The sequence below is a fragment of the Corella eumyota genome, chromosome 1 (genome assembly GCF_963082875.1).
Source record: "Corella eumyota chromosome 1, kaCorEumy4.1, whole genome shotgun sequence".
Lineage (NCBI taxonomy): Eukaryota > Metazoa > Chordata > Ascidiacea > Phlebobranchia > Corellidae > Corella > Corella eumyota.
In genome coordinates this window covers 130,864-148,047 of record NC_137490.1, presented here as the reverse complement: position 1 = coordinate 148,047, position 17,184 = coordinate 130,864, and the positions used below count along the sequence as shown (strand labels likewise).

Here is a 17,184-nt window from a genome sequence, read left to right as displayed (position 1 = left end):
CAATCACAGAGCTTTGCACACGGTTCATATGCAATGTTTTACAGAAAACGACCAATCACAGAGCTTTGCACACGAACCTAAATTATACCAACCCGATGATAATGTCGCAAAAATGGGTATAAAAGAGATTCAGAAGTTTGAATTTCACGCAAAAAGAAGTCGGTGTAGAAAGGTTGGTTGTTAAGATTAAAACAAAAATGTTGTTTATTGTAAAGTAATTTGCCGATATTAATATAAAATAAAATACATTGAATATGTAAATGTATCTGAAGTAACAAAATGTAGTGAATATATAAAAATTAAAAACTTTTCTTTTAACAGAATTTTTCAAAGTTCTTAATCTTGGAGGAAACAAAATGAATGAAGCAAATTTGGCAATGTAACCTTTTAGTTTTTTTTTTGTAAAATAACTTTAAATAACGTATTATGTATAATTAAACACGTTAAAAATGCAAATAATTTTTTTGAAATCTTATATTTATTTTTTTTTATATTTATTTAAAATCTACTTTTTTTTAAAGGTCAACGCCAACTAGCGAATATTATGAGGTAAATTAATTTTTATATATTATATTTGGTTCTATAAAACACACTTGTTTTAAAAAAAACGTTTGCAAAAAGTAAGTTAATCGCTTTAAAATATTTTGCAAAAATCCTGCCATTAGTAAAAACTCCCAAGCTAATATTGCTGCATTTTTGTTTTGCAGACTCATCAAGAGACCGAATATGACCAGGTCTGTGGCGTCACAATGACGCAAGAAAACATGACGAACAATGTGACCATGTTCATTGTGACGTTATGTGTGATAGTCTTATTCGCTATTGCCGTTTTTGTTCGCTGCAAATTTTGTTTGAAGAGCAAGTAAGTTAATAATTAACTTAAATTTTAATTTTTTATGACCCCAACCATTTAAAAATATTTAATAATTTTTAATATTTTTAAACAGGAAGAAATCGGAGAAATTTCCGATCCAAGCAGCATCTGACCTAACAGATGATGATGACGTCATGGTTCATCCAGAAGATGACGTCATTGAACATTTAAATGATGACGTTTTAGTTCACCCAGATAACGAACTTATGGTTCACCCCGTTAATAACGTCATATTTCGTCGAGAAAATGACGTCACAAATTTGAATAACAACGTCATGATTCACCCTCAATCTGACGTATATAGGCTCCGGGGTTCCATACCCCTATATGACGCCGCATTCATTAACAATGGCGATGTATTTGAGGAGCCGATCTAATGGTTTGTAAACCTTAGATTACAACTGTTATATATTATAACACTTTTTCAGCCAATCCGTATTAGTTGAATATGGGCCTTGTAGGCAAGTTTTATTGCTAATTTAAAATAATATGTAAAAGGTTTTCGTTTATTATTAGTGTTTTTTATTAGTGCAATATGCTTTTGTTTTACCTATATTACCTTTTTAGTTACTGTTGCCAATGCAAAAAGTGTGTTGTTGTTAAAATTCGTTGAAAAATGTTGTTAAAAAATGTTGTGTGTTTTGTATTATTATCTGAAGTTAATTTTTTTGTATTTTACCATTTTGAAAATAAAAACAAAACCCAACACAAACAAATTACTTCTTTTAAATCATTATAAAAACCAAATCTAAAAATAGACAAAAACAAAATAACAGTAAATACAAGTTAAACCACTGAACCATTTATTTATTCTCTAAGGTTATGTCAAAACTGTAAACGTGGCAACCACAAGAATCCAGTTTAACCGACGAAATAAATAATCCCCCCAAAATAGCTTTTACTTCTTTTTTAATAAAAAATCGAAATGAATATAAAGGGTTTTATTAAATAAGAACAATTTTTTAATTTTCAAACAATAATTAACCAAAATTGATTAACTTTTGTGCCACTTACAGTGCAAGAGAGCAAGCAAAAGATTCAACTAAAATATTAAAGAACAAGAAAAACAACCCAAAATGTTTTACCAGGTGGTTCCCCTGGTACTTTACCTTAAGGTATTTTTAAGCTAGCTATAAATAATACGACACCGACGAAGTTTTATGACAGAGAAAAGATGTTAAGCTAGAGGTTTTATGTTGGCTAGACTTTTAAATAATATATTTTATAGGATTGTTACTTTTGGTTTGCAGGTTTATTTAATTAAACAAGACACAATTGGTAAAAGTAAAGAGTTAAAACGGAAAATAAATTTGATTTTTAACTTTAAACAAAAATTATTTAAAACAAGATGTTGAAAAGTTTATTTCTTAATTTCCTTGTGTTTATATCAGCATTTACAGACTCAAGCTACGTGTCAAGGTAACTATTATGACGTCATTATAACGACAATTATTAGTACCAGCATTAATTTGTTATTTTCCAAATTTAAATTTAACAAATAACTGAACAATAGCATAATTGTTTAATTATAGTTATGTTTAAACAGTCAAAACAAAGTTCAAACCATGGAAAACGATTACGGACGACTATTTAAAATCCAACTTAAGGACCAAGAATTTAAAAACGCCTTTACATCAGAGGTTGCTAGGGTCCATGACGTAAGTGTTTGCTATTATGACGTTAAATGTTATCAGTATGTCGCAAGTGTCACGGTAGAACGGCGTTTAATCATCAAATACTCTGGGTTTTACGCTCTAATACACTTTCCGTTGCAAAGTTCCCCTTTTCGTTGTTTAAATATAGCAGGAGGTTAGCTTCGTTTGCGTGGTTAACCTACAAAAGTTTATATAGCGTTAGATTTATAAAAGGGTTTATTGTAATTGTAATTAACAAATATTTTAATATTTACAGAACATCATAAACCAGACATCGGTCTGCCAGGCCAAATTGAAATCTCCGTTTGTATTGTACAACATTGCTGCGAAGCAATGCCAGAAATGCGAAGACGTTTGCTCGAATATAGAAGGATTAGAAGAAAGAGAAAGGCAAAACTGTTTTAGAGACTGCTCGGAGTTTATTGGTTGGTTGAAAGTTAAGGAAGAAATGGACAAATTGAACTCAACAAATATTGATCTACAGAACAGGATTGAGGTAAAATTTAGTTCGCCAGCTTTAATAAATACAACTCACGACTTAAACTAATAACATTTGTGTCCAGGTTTTAGAGACAAACCACACAATAACAAACCAGCTTTTTAAAGACCATATCGCCAATATATCTGATCAAACAAAGGTAAAAAAAACAAGGTTAACGTAAAACGTTTCTTCCGTCGAGCTATAGAATTGTAAGCAACATTCTGTTATATTTTGTTGTTTATTATTTTAGGTTTTAAGGGAAAATTTCCCTGATTTTGAGCGCCACATTCAGACTCGGTTTACCACAATGAAGGAAACGATTAATGTAAGTTTTATAAATGTAGTAGTTTGGAATAATTTGTTTTTTAATTTTTATGAATTTGTTTTGTCAGGAATTGAAAACCAAATACACCAAAATGGAAAGAGAATCACAAGAAAAAATAAAGTTGATGGATATCAAGTTTGAGGTAGGGACTTATTATTTGTTAGTTTAACTCGGTTTGTAATCAAGTTTAGTTATGATATTTTTTGTTTAGAATACTTCAAAGTTGTACGAGAAAACAAATACAGATTTGAAAGATGAGAACGTCGAGTTGGGCAACAAAATTGAAGCCATGCAATCAGATATCGATAAACTGTATGGTATAGCTGTATTTGCTCTTATATTGGGAATACCTGGCTGGGTCGCGCTCATCTGGATGTTTGTGTAAGTTTCATTTTAAACTCACGTTTAAGAGTCTAAATGGTCGTCTATTGCAATATATTATTTTGTTTGAAATGTTGTAATTCTAAAAACGCCATGACTTTAGTTAAGTGCGTATGTATAACCTATCTAATGTAATCTTAAAATTTAAAGGCGCAGAGGGGGGCCTAAGATGTGCAAGTTGAATTGTCGACCCAACAACGGAGATCGACAACCAATGATCAACTACAACCAGGTCAATATTGCACAAAACAACAACGGGGTGCGAGACGGTCCCATGGTAGAACCGGATCGAGACCAAGGTCACGTGGGTGCCCAAGGTGCCCGCCCTTTATCGCAAGCCAATTAAACATTACAAATAGGTTATGAAAAATCACTTGGAACGACCCTGAACATTTTCCTTTAAAGCAATAATATGTTTTTAGTTTAAAATAACTAGGTCTCTTTTAAGTCAAATTTTCACAAACTTTCAGAAGTTTTTCCCTAATATATACGGTAGCGGCATGTTTCATTAAGATTTTGGGCCGCAGAACTTTCAACTAATTAAGCTTTAGCCCCTAGTTTTACGTAAAAAAACAACATTATACACAAATATTACAAATAATAATTTAAAACAACTGTGTTATAATTACAAAGCACTTACACTAAGTTTAAATTTTTCCTGAACCCGATTTAAATATTTTACAAAGCAACACAAAAACATGAATATTATTCTAAATTATTATGCGATGGAGATATTCATTAATATTGGTTCTAAAATATTTTGATAAAGTCCCACACTTTGTTTAAAAAACAAAAAAACTTTTTTTCTTTAACAAATTGATACCATCTTGTGCGAATGCGCAACCTTTTAGACACGGTGACGTCACATTTATTGTGACGTCATCGTGCCTAGGTGATTTCGCAAGGAATGACGTCATTAATAACCCATTGACGTCATCACATTAGTTTAAATGTTAACACAGGCAGAAACAATCTTAAATCGAAGACGAAATTTTAAATGAAACAATTTGGATTTTTGAAAGTTTAAAAATTTGATCAAAACTTCTGCCTGTGTTGTCTTACTATCCTGATTATGTAAATACTTCGACATTTTATAATTGTTAATGAATGTCTGTCATCGCATACAGTATATATTCCACATGTAGTAACTTTTAATCTTGTGTGTTTTCATGAATGGTTTGTTGTTACCCAGCTTGTACATAAACATTTATCGCTAACGTAGCATATTTTATATCTATATTAATGTCGTTACATCGTAATATCTATGTTGTAGTTTAGTGTGCTTTTATTGGTTTCATTGAGTATATTTAGTCGAAATGCAGCAGATATTGGGCAATACTAAAGTACGGGATGCGGGTAGTGCGGGACCGTATGTAATCGTTAACAAAAATTTGCGGGACGGAATTTTTGTACTTTACTGCGGGATGATTGCAGTTTATTTCTAAAGGGCTAACTTCCCGCAACTTCCCGCATCCCGTATTTTAGTACTATCCCAGATATTTTATTTTGTAAATACACGTTTATGTAGTAATTCTTATTATATACTCATATTTTGGTATGCTTTGTTTTTATGGATCACTTTCAATAAATTTATGATTTAAACATAATGTATATACAGACTTGTTTAGGAAATTATTAACTTTTTATTAAGTTTTTTATTGCTTTCAGTTAAAATTACTTTTTGTGCATGAATTACGTTTAAGAAATAATATAATAAACTTTTGGATATATAAAGTATAATGTGTTCTATAAAGCCAAACAAACAAAACAAAATTTTAACATTTAATTTGCAACTTAATATTAAATAATTTTATCTTAACTTTAAGTTATTTTTATAACGGTTATCATAAGTAAAACACCAAAAACCTGGCAAACCACATTTCTGTAACAAAAACTTTTTTTAGAATTATTCTGATGCAATAGTTTGGCAATAGTAAAGGGGGCGGAACAAAACGGTCTTGATTTTAAAGAACCGATATTTACCTAAAAATGTCAACAGGGGTGTGTTGGAGGCAGGTTTAAGTTCACTAAAGTTCAAGCTTTTTTAAAAAGTCAGAAATTGAAATATAATGTAAATCACATGATTATAATACGATTTAAAACTACCTTAACCTAGAGTTAACTTTAACCATCGTAAATATGACGCGTTTAGGGTGGGATACGAGGTTAAGTTGGTTACAAATGGAGATATAGAAACCCAAGAACAACTTTAAACCAAAACAATTTAACCAACAAAATATATTCACAATAACAACATTAAATTAGTTTATTACGGAATATTAAAATTTGTACATTAAAAAAATGACCGAGGTAACAAAATAAAACTTTGTATTATTCGAATCTTAATATTTAAAAAAAAATTATTTAATTTAAACAATTAAAATCTTTGTAACAATTATTTTACGAGTTGTTTTTATAAAATAAACCTTTACACCATCTTATAAAACTTTTCAAAAGTAAAATCAGAATGACTAAGGAATTTTTAAATAAATCTGTAATGGGGAAAAAACCCGGTTATTCCCCGTTTTAAAAATACCCGCGCAGTGTTTTTAGTAAATTAAAGTTTTAAAAAGTGGCCCAAAGCCATAACTTTATCATTTAACATATGAAGTGTTACAAGTCGTCATCTACTCAACTTTGAAGAAAAATGAAGTTTTTAATTTTTATTTTGATCGCTTTTGGATTCGTTCAACAAATTTCGTCGACCAGCAACTTAAGCAGAAAGTAAGAGAAATAAATAAACTCAAATTAAAGGTTCGGTTTTAACAATTTAATAATTCTAGGAAGAACAAAGAACTACGTCATAGTAGAGGATTGTTCGATAACAATATGGAAATATTTTCTAACAAGGTGGTCAAAGTGACAGAGGTAAGATTATGTCAACTTGAATATATAAACGTGTAAAAAACCTTATATTAACACGGCCTACTTTACAACGATACTTTAATGAGGGAGCGAAATGTTTCAATTGTAGGGGCGGGTTACAAAATACGCCGATGTAAACATTCAAAATGGTATCCACGGTTAGCCAAGTAACAAAATATTTTTCATGTTCCCAAACCTTCTGTGTTATAACAAGACCGCAAATACTATATGGAAAAACATGTTAAGTATATCAATTTAACACTAACCCTTGGGATTTGGGGTTTAAACACAACCAACCATATTAAAGACATTTTCTTATTTTTTCGACAAATTCATAGCTCAAACAAACAAAATTAGGGCCATCCCGCTGAAGCAAAAATTAACGACTTGGTAGGGTAAAACACAATAAAAGTTAGGTAATTGCCCATATGCACAAAGTAAGCACAAGCCTATATGTTGGATACCAACTAGCATGCTCCATCCACGAATTGTCGTCGTTTTCCCAATTTTAAAACCCGTGCCTATGCCTTTAAACATTGAACCTGTTCTTTGTATCCCATATAGTAAAACCCGGAGTTGTTTACCTTAAATTAAATTAAGCATACACATGAAAATAACACCAGGTTTCATGAGTTTCACTTTTTTACTTTTTGACTTGTGAGAATATTGAAATACTGCCTTTACCCAACCATTATAAAACGCGTTTTAATTTTAACGACATAAGATCTGGGCTCAAATTTAGCAACAAATAAGCTGAGAAGGGACTCGAACCTAAGATCTTACGATTAAGTTAAATTCAATTTGATATAATTTTGTTTTCAGAGTGTTATCGCGGGCGACACCAAGTGTAAAAGTGAACACGGTTTGTTCTGGTTCCATAACGACGCAGCTAAGGCCTGCATCGATTGTTCGCTCGAATGTAGAAACATGACGTCATCACAAAAACAATACTGCTACAGGCATTGCAAGGCTTATTTATTGAAGTTGGAATTCGACAGAGCATTGGAAATAAAGGAAACCGAAAACAAGGCAAGGATAGAGGTAAAATATATAAGTTAGAAGTATTTTAGGTAGGTGTAAGGTTCATAACTTATCACAATATTGTTTAGAAATACAAGCAGAAGGAATTGGAGATGAAAGAAAGAGAAAAAGTCGCCAAAAAACTAATCAAAGATCTGATAACAAGAGTAAATACATTGGAAGTCAAACAATACGTTCTAACTTCCGTAACTATCGCTTTTGTGGTAACAATAGTGATTTGTTTCGTCATATATCAAGTGTAAGTCAATTTTAAAGCATTTTAATTGAGTAAACCCTTAAAACAACCTTAAATTTAAGTAATTCCCACAAATATGTAACGACCCTGATTCGTTTTGTAGAAAACATAAAAACAAGAAAGGAAACCAACGACAACGATGCAGACCTCGGCCACTAGAAACCATTATAAACCATCGAGGTATTTTATAAACTTAACAGTAACACAAAACAAGTTTATAAATTTTGCATACTCCAAAAAATAATTTTAATTTATGACAGACGAACCTCAACTGCACGCACGACCAATTCAATAATTAGCCAGATGACGTCACAGAAACCGACGATGACGTCATGGCCGACACGACAACTAGGATCCCTAACAACGAGTAAATCTCCATAGCAACGACGAAACCAAGAGAATGAAAAAATGATAAAAAGATCAGCCGAGAATTTTTTTGTGTTTCGTAAAAATGTTGTGTTTAATTTTTGTAAATATTATGAAATAAAAACCAAAAAAAAGAACATATTTTGTTTTAAATAATCAAAAATCTAAACAATTAATTAAAACTTGTCAAAATCAGTCTTAATCACAAAATTATGCGAACTGTAACAACCGCATCTTTAAACAAAAGTTAAATATAACCTCGCGTTACACCATCAAATAGCTAAACGCACACAGTCTCTATAGTAACGACCGTTGGCGCGAACATTTGGCGGGAAACATATTTTATCTTTGTTTATTTAAAGCCAATATATATTATAGTTGCGATCAGGCGATGATGAAACATTATTTCCACAGTGAAAACCCATGGCACACTACGATATTTACAATAACGAAAGGTTTATAGTCCAATAAACGCAATGGCGCGTACGTTATCGACCTGTAGTAACCAATTAGCAGGAAATACTCCTAGTGTAACATGATCCTGGTGTCCACAAGTAAACTTAAAGTGGCATGTTTATAAACCCATCATATTAAGAAGGTTAATTTAAGACAAAATATAGAGTAAACTCCTTTACCAATGAGTTGTACTTGGGGTAAACTTAAGGCTAACAATGCCTTGGTTTTAAAGTGATATAAAAGGTAGAATTCTGTCAGGTTAAAATTTAAATATTCAGGAAAACAATACCCCTGGGTATAACTGGTTGTAATATTTTTTTTAATTGTTTGATGCAATGCATTTTGTTAACTTAAACTGAAAATAAAATTAAAGGGAAACAATGGGTTTTAAAAATAATTCACAGGTTTAGGAAAAATGTGATAAGTACAAATAGGTTCAATCAAGTAAATTGCTTGTGTTTTGATACTTTAATAAACTAAGCATGTAGATAGCGCTTGAACAACACGTGTGTACTACGTGTAAGTGTCGTGCGCAAAATTAAGTACCGTCTGCAAAAGTTGGTAATTTCCCTTGGCTAAAGTTTTTAATATTTTAGGTATAAAGCGCCTATACCATACTAACAGAGCAAGTCAGTTAGGTAAAGATACTTTAACAAACGTAACGTTAAAACTTGAACAAAAATACGGGTAGTATAAATAATTATAAAGCGATTTTATTTAAATCTTACTTTGTGTAACTCTAACTAATACTAGGGGGCGGTATGTAAACATAACAACATACAAACTTTTGGTGAGATGTTGTTCGTTGTTTGACGCCAATAAAAATGAAAAACTGACGAAAGTTGTTTCTGTAAAGAGAAACTCACACCCTATGCGTACACAACACGGTGGGGAGTAAGCTACGTAATATTTTATTGTTATCAGGTGTTATGTTTCGCTATGAATGGAAAACTTTCGAATATTCTAGAAGGTAAGCAATTCTCACAACAATATATGCTGAGTTACATTTGTTAGGTAGAAAGCTTAGTCAGTTTCACTAACTCAGTGCCGTGATAACACGTAAATTATTTCTTAGATTTTATGTTGATATTTCAAAGTAGCAAAATGTTTAAAAAACTCGCTTTATTTGTTGTTGTTGGACTAATAGCTGGGGTTAGTGGAGAAGAAAACACAAAAATGAAAAGAAGGTGAGTTTTAAAAACTTATGGTGTGGAAATATTTAAAAAATTTTTTTTTTTTTAATAAGGACAATGTTTGTAAAACCCAGAATTTATGCCTCAACATAACAATAAGTTAAAGACACATTATATAACTTTGTGACATCATAATTGTTTAGTTCTGGAATAGAAGTGGAGGACTTGTATCCGCTACTATCGACTACACAATTTGCTACTAAAGTCGTCGCGATAAACGAAGTAAGTTCTAACAGAAAATAAAAAAACTACTTAAACAAGATTTAAAATGGTGTATTCAGTTCAATAGGATTCCCATCACAAAATGACATCACACACACTTGTTTATATTATTATTGTTTACAGCAAGTTATCGGTGATGACGTTGATTGTGAAATGGAAAATGGACTTTATTATTATTATGGGGCCAGCAGGACTTGCGAAAGTTGTAGAGCCAAATGTTCAAACCTTACTGCTAAGAACGCTAAAATTTGTTACCGCTTTTGTTCTTTGTATATGACATCACAAGATAAGGATGTGAAAATTGCTGTGTTGAATGCCACATTACAGGTAATGCCACACAACACAAAAATCGTTCAATTTATTGTAAGCAGTAAAGTGGCGTTGGCTTAACAATTTTTTAAATCAATTTTTACCATTACAGGAGCAAGCTTTGGAAATCAACATCCTTAAGGGCCGGGTAACGGACCTCGTTCAAATTACGAACGATAGCGACCAGCAGAATCAAGAGTACACCACTTCAGTGCTTATTGGCTTAACCGTAGCAATGTTAATTTTGGCTGTTTTGTTTGGGTCAGTGCTTTATATGATAAACCAAAACACCCAGGCCCAAATTATCAGGTAAGTTGTGTTAAAACAAGGTTTAATTAAATATGTTGTGTCGTTGGTGTGTTGGTTACGTCAACAAACAGGTAACAGTACTGGAGTTGAAATATTTAACTACAATTGAACAAAACCAGGTCAAAAATTAGTTTTATTATTCCTTTTTTTTTTGACAGAATGCAAAGAGAGCACATAAATGAACTGAAACAACTGGAAGATGACCTTAAGGGGTTAAAAACTGCAACAGCAACGAGCGATGTAAGATCGACCCACCCCATTGTGGAGCAACAAGTAGATACAGCCTACAACTCGAGTGAAAACTTTGCGTTAATGCCACCCTAAAACTGTGCGACAAACCCACTAAGACGCATAGAAGCTGGTTGGCTTATATGCCACAGTTAATTTGATAATCATGTGATTCATGTGACTTCTGTTATATAAGAAACGTTTACTGGCTCGTATTGCCCAGTCTGGATATAAAGTTAAAGTAAATAGTTGGGTTTTTAAAAGAAATTTTATAAAATAAAGTTAACTGTAAAAAAAGACAATTTTTAAAGTGGTTTTGCTTTCAATATTATACTTAGCAATGTTTAATTAAAAATGTTTTTTTGTGTGATTTAAAAGTGCTTTAGTAGACAAATAAAAGCTGTAAATTAAAACAAATATTTCGTTTTTACCAAGTTATCGTAGTACAGTTACTTTAGTTAAACATAAGCTAGTTGTAAGCACTTGTCGCTCTTTGACAAACAATCAAGATAAGAATAAAAAGATTTATGGAAAAGTTTTTTAAAAATTTCCACTACACCAGACTGAACAAAAGAAAGCATTTGCGCTAGAACCTTCAACACAAATTGTCAATAAAACAATTATCATAAATAACTTTATAAAATTTTCCACTGTGAATGTTTGTGTCACAAAATAAATGTCAGTTTCGAAAACAAACCAAGCATTACCGAAACTTAAATTTTAAATAGCACAAACCATCAACATAAAAAGTGTTATTTGCTACTAATTCAATAAACACAATTGCTCTTTATTGCCAACCTTACAACCCTGCTATTTGAACAATTGTTAACAACGGAGAACCACCTTTTTAAAATTTTAAAATTATTGTCCTGTTTTGAAATGTTATTTGTTATGTTAAACACATGTTTTGTTTTTAATTTTGCAACGTTTAAATCGCACAAATCAACTGAGTATTGGGTTTAACTACGCACAAAAACTTAAATTATAAGCAACAGTTTTCAACATTTTGGTCCGGAACAAATTTTCAAAATATTTCTTGCAGTTGTGCAACCCTAACCTAAAGGCCACGTCGTCGTAGAAAAATAAAGTCATATGACTATGACGTCAATTTAAACTTGTGATAGAAAAAAATGAACCAATCGAACAGAAGAAAATATAAAATTACAATTTGTAAACTCAATTTTTGAATATTTGTTTTTAAACCTTTTTTAAACGGGAATACTGACTAAATTTTTAACATTAAAGGGGATTAAGAATTCGCACAAAAACTTAAAATTATTAGCAACACTTTTAAGCCAACATTTGTCTGGACCGGTTTTGAAAATATTTCTAAGAAGGGCAACATAAGGCCACGTCTTCGGCTGTGACGTAGGGTCATATGATGTATTGACGTCACACAACACACACGTGATGCGGCAACCAACCAATGGTATCGAATTACAATTTTTAAGCCCAGTTCCAATTGTTATAAACTTGGTATCATAAGTAAATTATAAAATGACCTTTAAAGTTGAAATAGTAACGTTGGTTGTTTATTAAAGAAATTATGTTTGGTATTCAAACTGTCTTAGCTTAAATATTGTGAACCCACAAACAACATATTAAACACAAGATATTACCGATTATTTACATTAACTTTGTAGATTTAAACAAAAAGGTTTGAAAAATTAAATTGACACTGCAATTCAAGACGGAACCGAAACCCCCAAAAAAGTGGTGTGATAATAAAGGTATTGCAAAGTATACCCTTTGACGTCACAGGAATGACGTAGGTAGTGGCGTGATCGGGCACGATCAGACATGCCCTTGTGACGTCACTATTATTTGTCAAAACAAAGGTTGGTCGTTATGGTAATATTTGATATTATTCTCGGGTAAGATTTTGCATGAAAATATAAACAAATAAAAAATAAAACTTATTGTTTTATTTGCAACACCCTCTCTTTTTTGAATGACAGAAAATGCAAAGAATGGAAAAGGGGATAAAATTCAAACTAAAATACCCACAAAAACTAACAACAACTCACTGTGGTTTGTGGAGACTTGTCAAATTCTTTTTTCGTGGGGGTTGGAATTTCTGAGCTAAAATAAAAAACAAATTGTTTAAATTTAAATTAAAAATAAAGGAAAACACTTAGGTTGAATGGCTAAGTACAATAAAAATGTACATGAAGTGGGAGAAATATATATTAGTCATTTAATTGTTTTTATTCATGTTTTTCGCACATTAATTAAAGTAAATAAAAATATATACAATTAATATTACAACAATGCGACGAGAAAAATGACAAAATCAATTTAATGATTTAAAACATGTCATAAACAATGAATACCAAATAGTGATAATTCAATTTTAAGTAAACCGTAACTCAATATTAAACAAGTTAACGACTAAAAGCAATAGTACAGAGGCCTACACCATATATGGATGATAAATGTAGAACATGTGGTAATACAAGGAGGCATTTATAAAAAAATGCAACCCTTGAATATCCGTGATAAGCAAAAAACTTAAGCGGTTGTTTAATTGACGTAAACGGATGCCCAACATCCTCTAAATCTTAATTAACGACAAATCGATTGTTTAACTTTTGATTGTTGTAGAACAATGGGGACGACCGGATATAATAAACCGAAGTTTCCTTTTTGTGTTTGTGAAGTTTAATATCGAACAAATATCATTTATTTTATCAGGTTTTAAAATTAGGGACTTTTAGTCGTCCGTAAACTTTATTATTAGCAAATAAAACCAAGTTTACAATTAAACTGGTAAAATGGACTCAAAATGTTTTAGTTTTACTTTTAAAATGGCATTGTACAAAATAAACATCACACCTATAATACCCAAAAGTAATATAAATTTTTAAGGTGAAATAATTTATCGGGACTTTAACCCTAGGTAGAATACCAGGGTTAATTTGATTTATAAAATAAAACTTTTGTCATTATATTGTCACTGTTCAACCAACAATATGTATTTACCTACGTCATAAACAAATATCGCGAAGTTATTACATCGCATATTTTATATGTTTGTATTAAATTTTATTTGCTGAAAAAAATAATTTTTGTCGCCAAAAACATTAAACTATGTTTCTAAGTAACACGTGGTGTCGAAACTACCTTTTTTTAAATAGCAAACGATTGAAATTAAACGACAACGCCCGATTTTTTATAAAGAAAAATCCCAAAACTTTTTTATGGGGATTATGGCGTTTACCAGGCATTATTTATGTTGTTAGCTCTTAAAGAGAGGACTTTTAGTTGTATGCAGATTTCAATATTAGCAAATAAAACCCAAACTTTAAACAAAAATGAAAATATCAAATAAATAGTTTTATGTTACAAATTTAAAATAAACATAAGTAGCAACACTTATTTCACCTAAAAGTAACATTATTAAGTTGTTTTCAACGACAAATACCCAATTGGGGTTTTAATTCGTACCCAGGGTAAAAACCAGGGTTAATTTGATTAATTAAAAATGCTTTGTCATTGCGAAATTAAATCGCAACTGTTTACCCAACAATATATATTTAAGTTACGTCATAAACACTGGGTATTATTACATCACAGTTTAAACGTTGGTGGCAAAATGGTGTTCAATTTTAATCGCTTAAACTTGCTTTTTTTTGTCATATTGAAATAACTTTTGTTGCCAAAAACATTGAATTATGTTGCTAGGTAACACGGGTGTCGAAACGACCTTTTTTTTAAAATAGAAAACAATTGAAATTAAACGACAACGCCCGATACTTTATAAAGAAAAATCCCTAAACTTATATGTGGGGTATTTAACTTTAAATGAAGTAAACATGTTATTGTCGCAAAGTTATGACGCGTATAAGACTACCTAATAAGGTTTACCAACGTCGAGGCCGCTACAATACGTTTACCAACGTCGAGGCCGCTACAATAAAGGTACAAGGTTCAAACCTCACGCACAATAACAAATACGGGGTATTATTAGAAGTGACGAAAATATTTATTTAAGTAATATGCTGTATTGTAAGGTTAACCTACTTAACGTTGAGTTGAATAAGTTTAACAAATAGCTGGATAGGTTGATTTAGTTGTTAAATTTTACCGTTAAAATTTAGGCTTTATTTTTTTTGTACTAAAACATTTTTTTTTCAATTAAAAGGATAAAAATCTAAATAAAAACGGTTATTTTAACATGTCCATGTGGGGTTTGTGGTATCTTTGTTATTTAATTATTATTTAATAAAAACGTATTTAATAAAAACGTAACATATTGAAGTTACTTGATAATTTATAAAGTGATTACGTTGTAATACCACTTGCAACAATTAAATAACTAGCAGGCTATGAATGTCTTGTTTTTTTATTGTACGGTTTGTTATTATGTTTAAATTGCTAATGTGGCGGGAAAATGTTGTTTAAATATTGCTGTTGGGTCTATGGCGCCCTCTAGGAGTTGATTTAAACCTTGAATATTTCATTAAAACGTCAACATTAAAGTTTGGTCTCGAATATATATTTTAGTAGAAACTATTTGCTCTTTAGCGACGTCTAGCGCCAACCAAAATTATTTTTACGTATCACATTACTCACCTCTGACGTTATACAATCTCCACTGTGAGAAAATAAATCCATAATTTTATTAAATTAAATCTACATTCAACACAACTTGCTCTAAATACAACAACATAGTCAAGTTATTATTATAACTCACTTTTAATGTAAATCTACTTCAATTTATTATAAGTACGATACCAACATTCAACTTAACTTTTAATTCTGCGTACAAGGATACGGTTGGCTTAACTTTAACTAATAAAGAGCGCGCGCTACAAGGAAGTCGTTAAGGTTACGCTTGGTAAATAAAATACTTCAGGCGCCAACGACCGTTATACACGTCATAACTTTGCCCAAATACCAAGTCGAAGTGATATTATCCAGTTTATTCTATACGTTCACATAAACACATGATTCAATGTAATTCTACCTACAGTGAATAGTAAAATATTTTAAACACTTCACTTTGATCACCCATCCCATATAATGGAATATTTAGGCTATATTATCATTTAATCGTTGTCGTAACGTGGCGGAATATTTGCCTTTGCACAACAAATATTTACCTGCATACAACAAACCACACTTTTTTCTTTTATAGTAAATGTATAAAAATGAACAATTTATAAAAATCAAAAACTTAATTTTTTTAGTTTATTAAATTTTTTTCCATTTAACTAGTGGCTAGATATAAATAACTAGTGTAGGCTTTATGGTAAGATAAACAGAACGAGTTGCAATCTAGTTTCGAGTTCCTTTTCAATGCCATCTATAGGTTCCTCATACTTATACTAAGTTATTACTCGATAGCGCCCACAACCGGTCAGCAAAATCCTAATTATTGTTCGAAAAATATCTTATTATATTGAATCGTTTGTTAAGCTTTCATTTAAAAAAATACATTTAAAGATTTTGGGGTAATTATAAAAATTAACGTTACTCTAAACTTAACTTATTTAAAGACTATCTTGACAACGGTTTGTTCAAACTATAAACAATTTTGTAAATTAAGTTAAAACACTTTACAAACTTTGCTAAAACGTATTGCATACATTTACATGCATACAATTTGATATTTAAAGATAAGAATAAAATAATTCTGTCTTTTGCGCAACTAACCTGCTTTTTCACTGCTGTTCTAAACTCCTTTACAGAGCAATTCAACTATATTCAAAACTTTACAACTGGTTTTAAAATGAAACGATATTTTATAGGCCAAACCAAACTTTATTGCCCCGTGATGTAACTTTTAACTTTCGTTTTTATAGTTTTAATTAAAATGATATCCCCTACACAGTAGCTATAACAATTTTAATAAACATATTTGTTCCAAAATGGTAGATTCGGTAAATATTTATTACGAACAACGCTAATCAGTAATAACACAAACAACTACTCGACAGTCTTTATAATTTGTATTTTTGTTTCAAGTTTTTGCAAACTATTGCGAAACGAAAACCGTTATTAGTCATTTAACCATGTGACCACCACCTGAATGTTATTCTTATTTAGAAAACAAAAGTTAATGCAACACATCCTGTATTTACCTTAAACTACAAGCTAGGCAATTTTATCTGCTACTGTTTGGTTGAGTTTTAATTAAAAAATACTCAACCGCAAGGTGGTGCCGCAGAGTCAAATAACTTTAAAGATCAGAGAGACAATAAATGAAAGTATTGACTTTTGTGTTAATTATGCAGTAAGT

General features: G+C 30.9%; 4 protein-coding genes and 1 long non-coding RNA gene across 6 annotated transcripts; 4 read left to right on the top strand and 1 right to left on the bottom strand.

Moving 5' to 3' along the window:
• Positions 1–112: 112 nt before the first annotated feature.
• Positions 113–1,251, top strand: LOC145763754 (uncharacterized). Its single transcript, XM_082575266.1, has 5 exons — positions 113–116; positions 322–379; positions 522–549; positions 708–862; positions 948–1,251. The coding sequence occupies exons 1-5, from the start codon at positions 113–115 to the stop codon at positions 1,249–1,251; spliced, it is 549 nt and encodes a 182-aa protein (XP_082431392.1).
• Positions 1,252–1,806: 555 nt separating this feature from the next.
• LOC145763110 (uncharacterized) lies at positions 1,807–15,625 on the bottom strand. The gene is made up of 3 exons (XR_014288258.1): positions 15,516–15,625; positions 12,968–13,022; positions 1,807–2,707 (listed from the first exon to the last, which is right to left on the bottom strand). It is a non-coding gene; the product is annotated as an uncharacterized LOC145763110 (long non-coding RNA).
• LOC145763094 (uncharacterized) lies at positions 2,050–5,323 on the top strand. The gene is made up of 8 exons (XM_082574731.1): positions 2,050–2,293; positions 2,421–2,532; positions 2,786–3,025; positions 3,093–3,167; positions 3,261–3,335; positions 3,403–3,477; positions 3,547–3,716; positions 3,867–5,323. The coding sequence occupies exons 1-8, from the start codon at positions 2,223–2,225 to the stop codon at positions 4,060–4,062; spliced, it is 1,014 nt and encodes a 337-aa protein (XP_082430857.1). The 5' UTR covers positions 2,050–2,222; the 3' UTR covers positions 4,063–5,323.
• Positions 6,321–8,360, top strand: LOC145760969 (uncharacterized). Of its 2 annotated transcripts, none has more exons than XM_082574550.1 (6): positions 6,321–6,440; positions 6,500–6,584; positions 7,404–7,610; positions 7,691–7,860; positions 7,961–8,037; positions 8,118–8,360. In XM_082574550.1, exons 1-6 carry the CDS (start codon positions 6,364–6,366, stop codon positions 8,150–8,152), a joined length of 651 nt encoding a protein of 216 aa, XP_082430676.1. In that variant the 5' UTR covers positions 6,321–6,363; the 3' UTR covers positions 8,153–8,360. The 2 variants fall into 2 exon arrangements, with proteins under 2 accessions (XP_082430676.1, XP_082430675.1); XM_082574549.1 differs by having other exon boundaries at positions 7,404–7,622.
• Positions 9,344–11,357, top strand: LOC145760953 (uncharacterized). The gene is made up of 6 exons (XM_082574548.1): positions 9,344–9,649; positions 9,755–9,866; positions 10,016–10,094; positions 10,218–10,421; positions 10,516–10,712; positions 10,871–11,357. Exons 1-6 carry the CDS (start codon positions 9,619–9,621, stop codon positions 11,034–11,036), a joined length of 789 nt encoding a protein of 262 aa, XP_082430674.1. The 5' UTR covers positions 9,344–9,618; the 3' UTR covers positions 11,037–11,357.
• Positions 15,626–17,184: the final 1,559 nt, after the last annotated feature.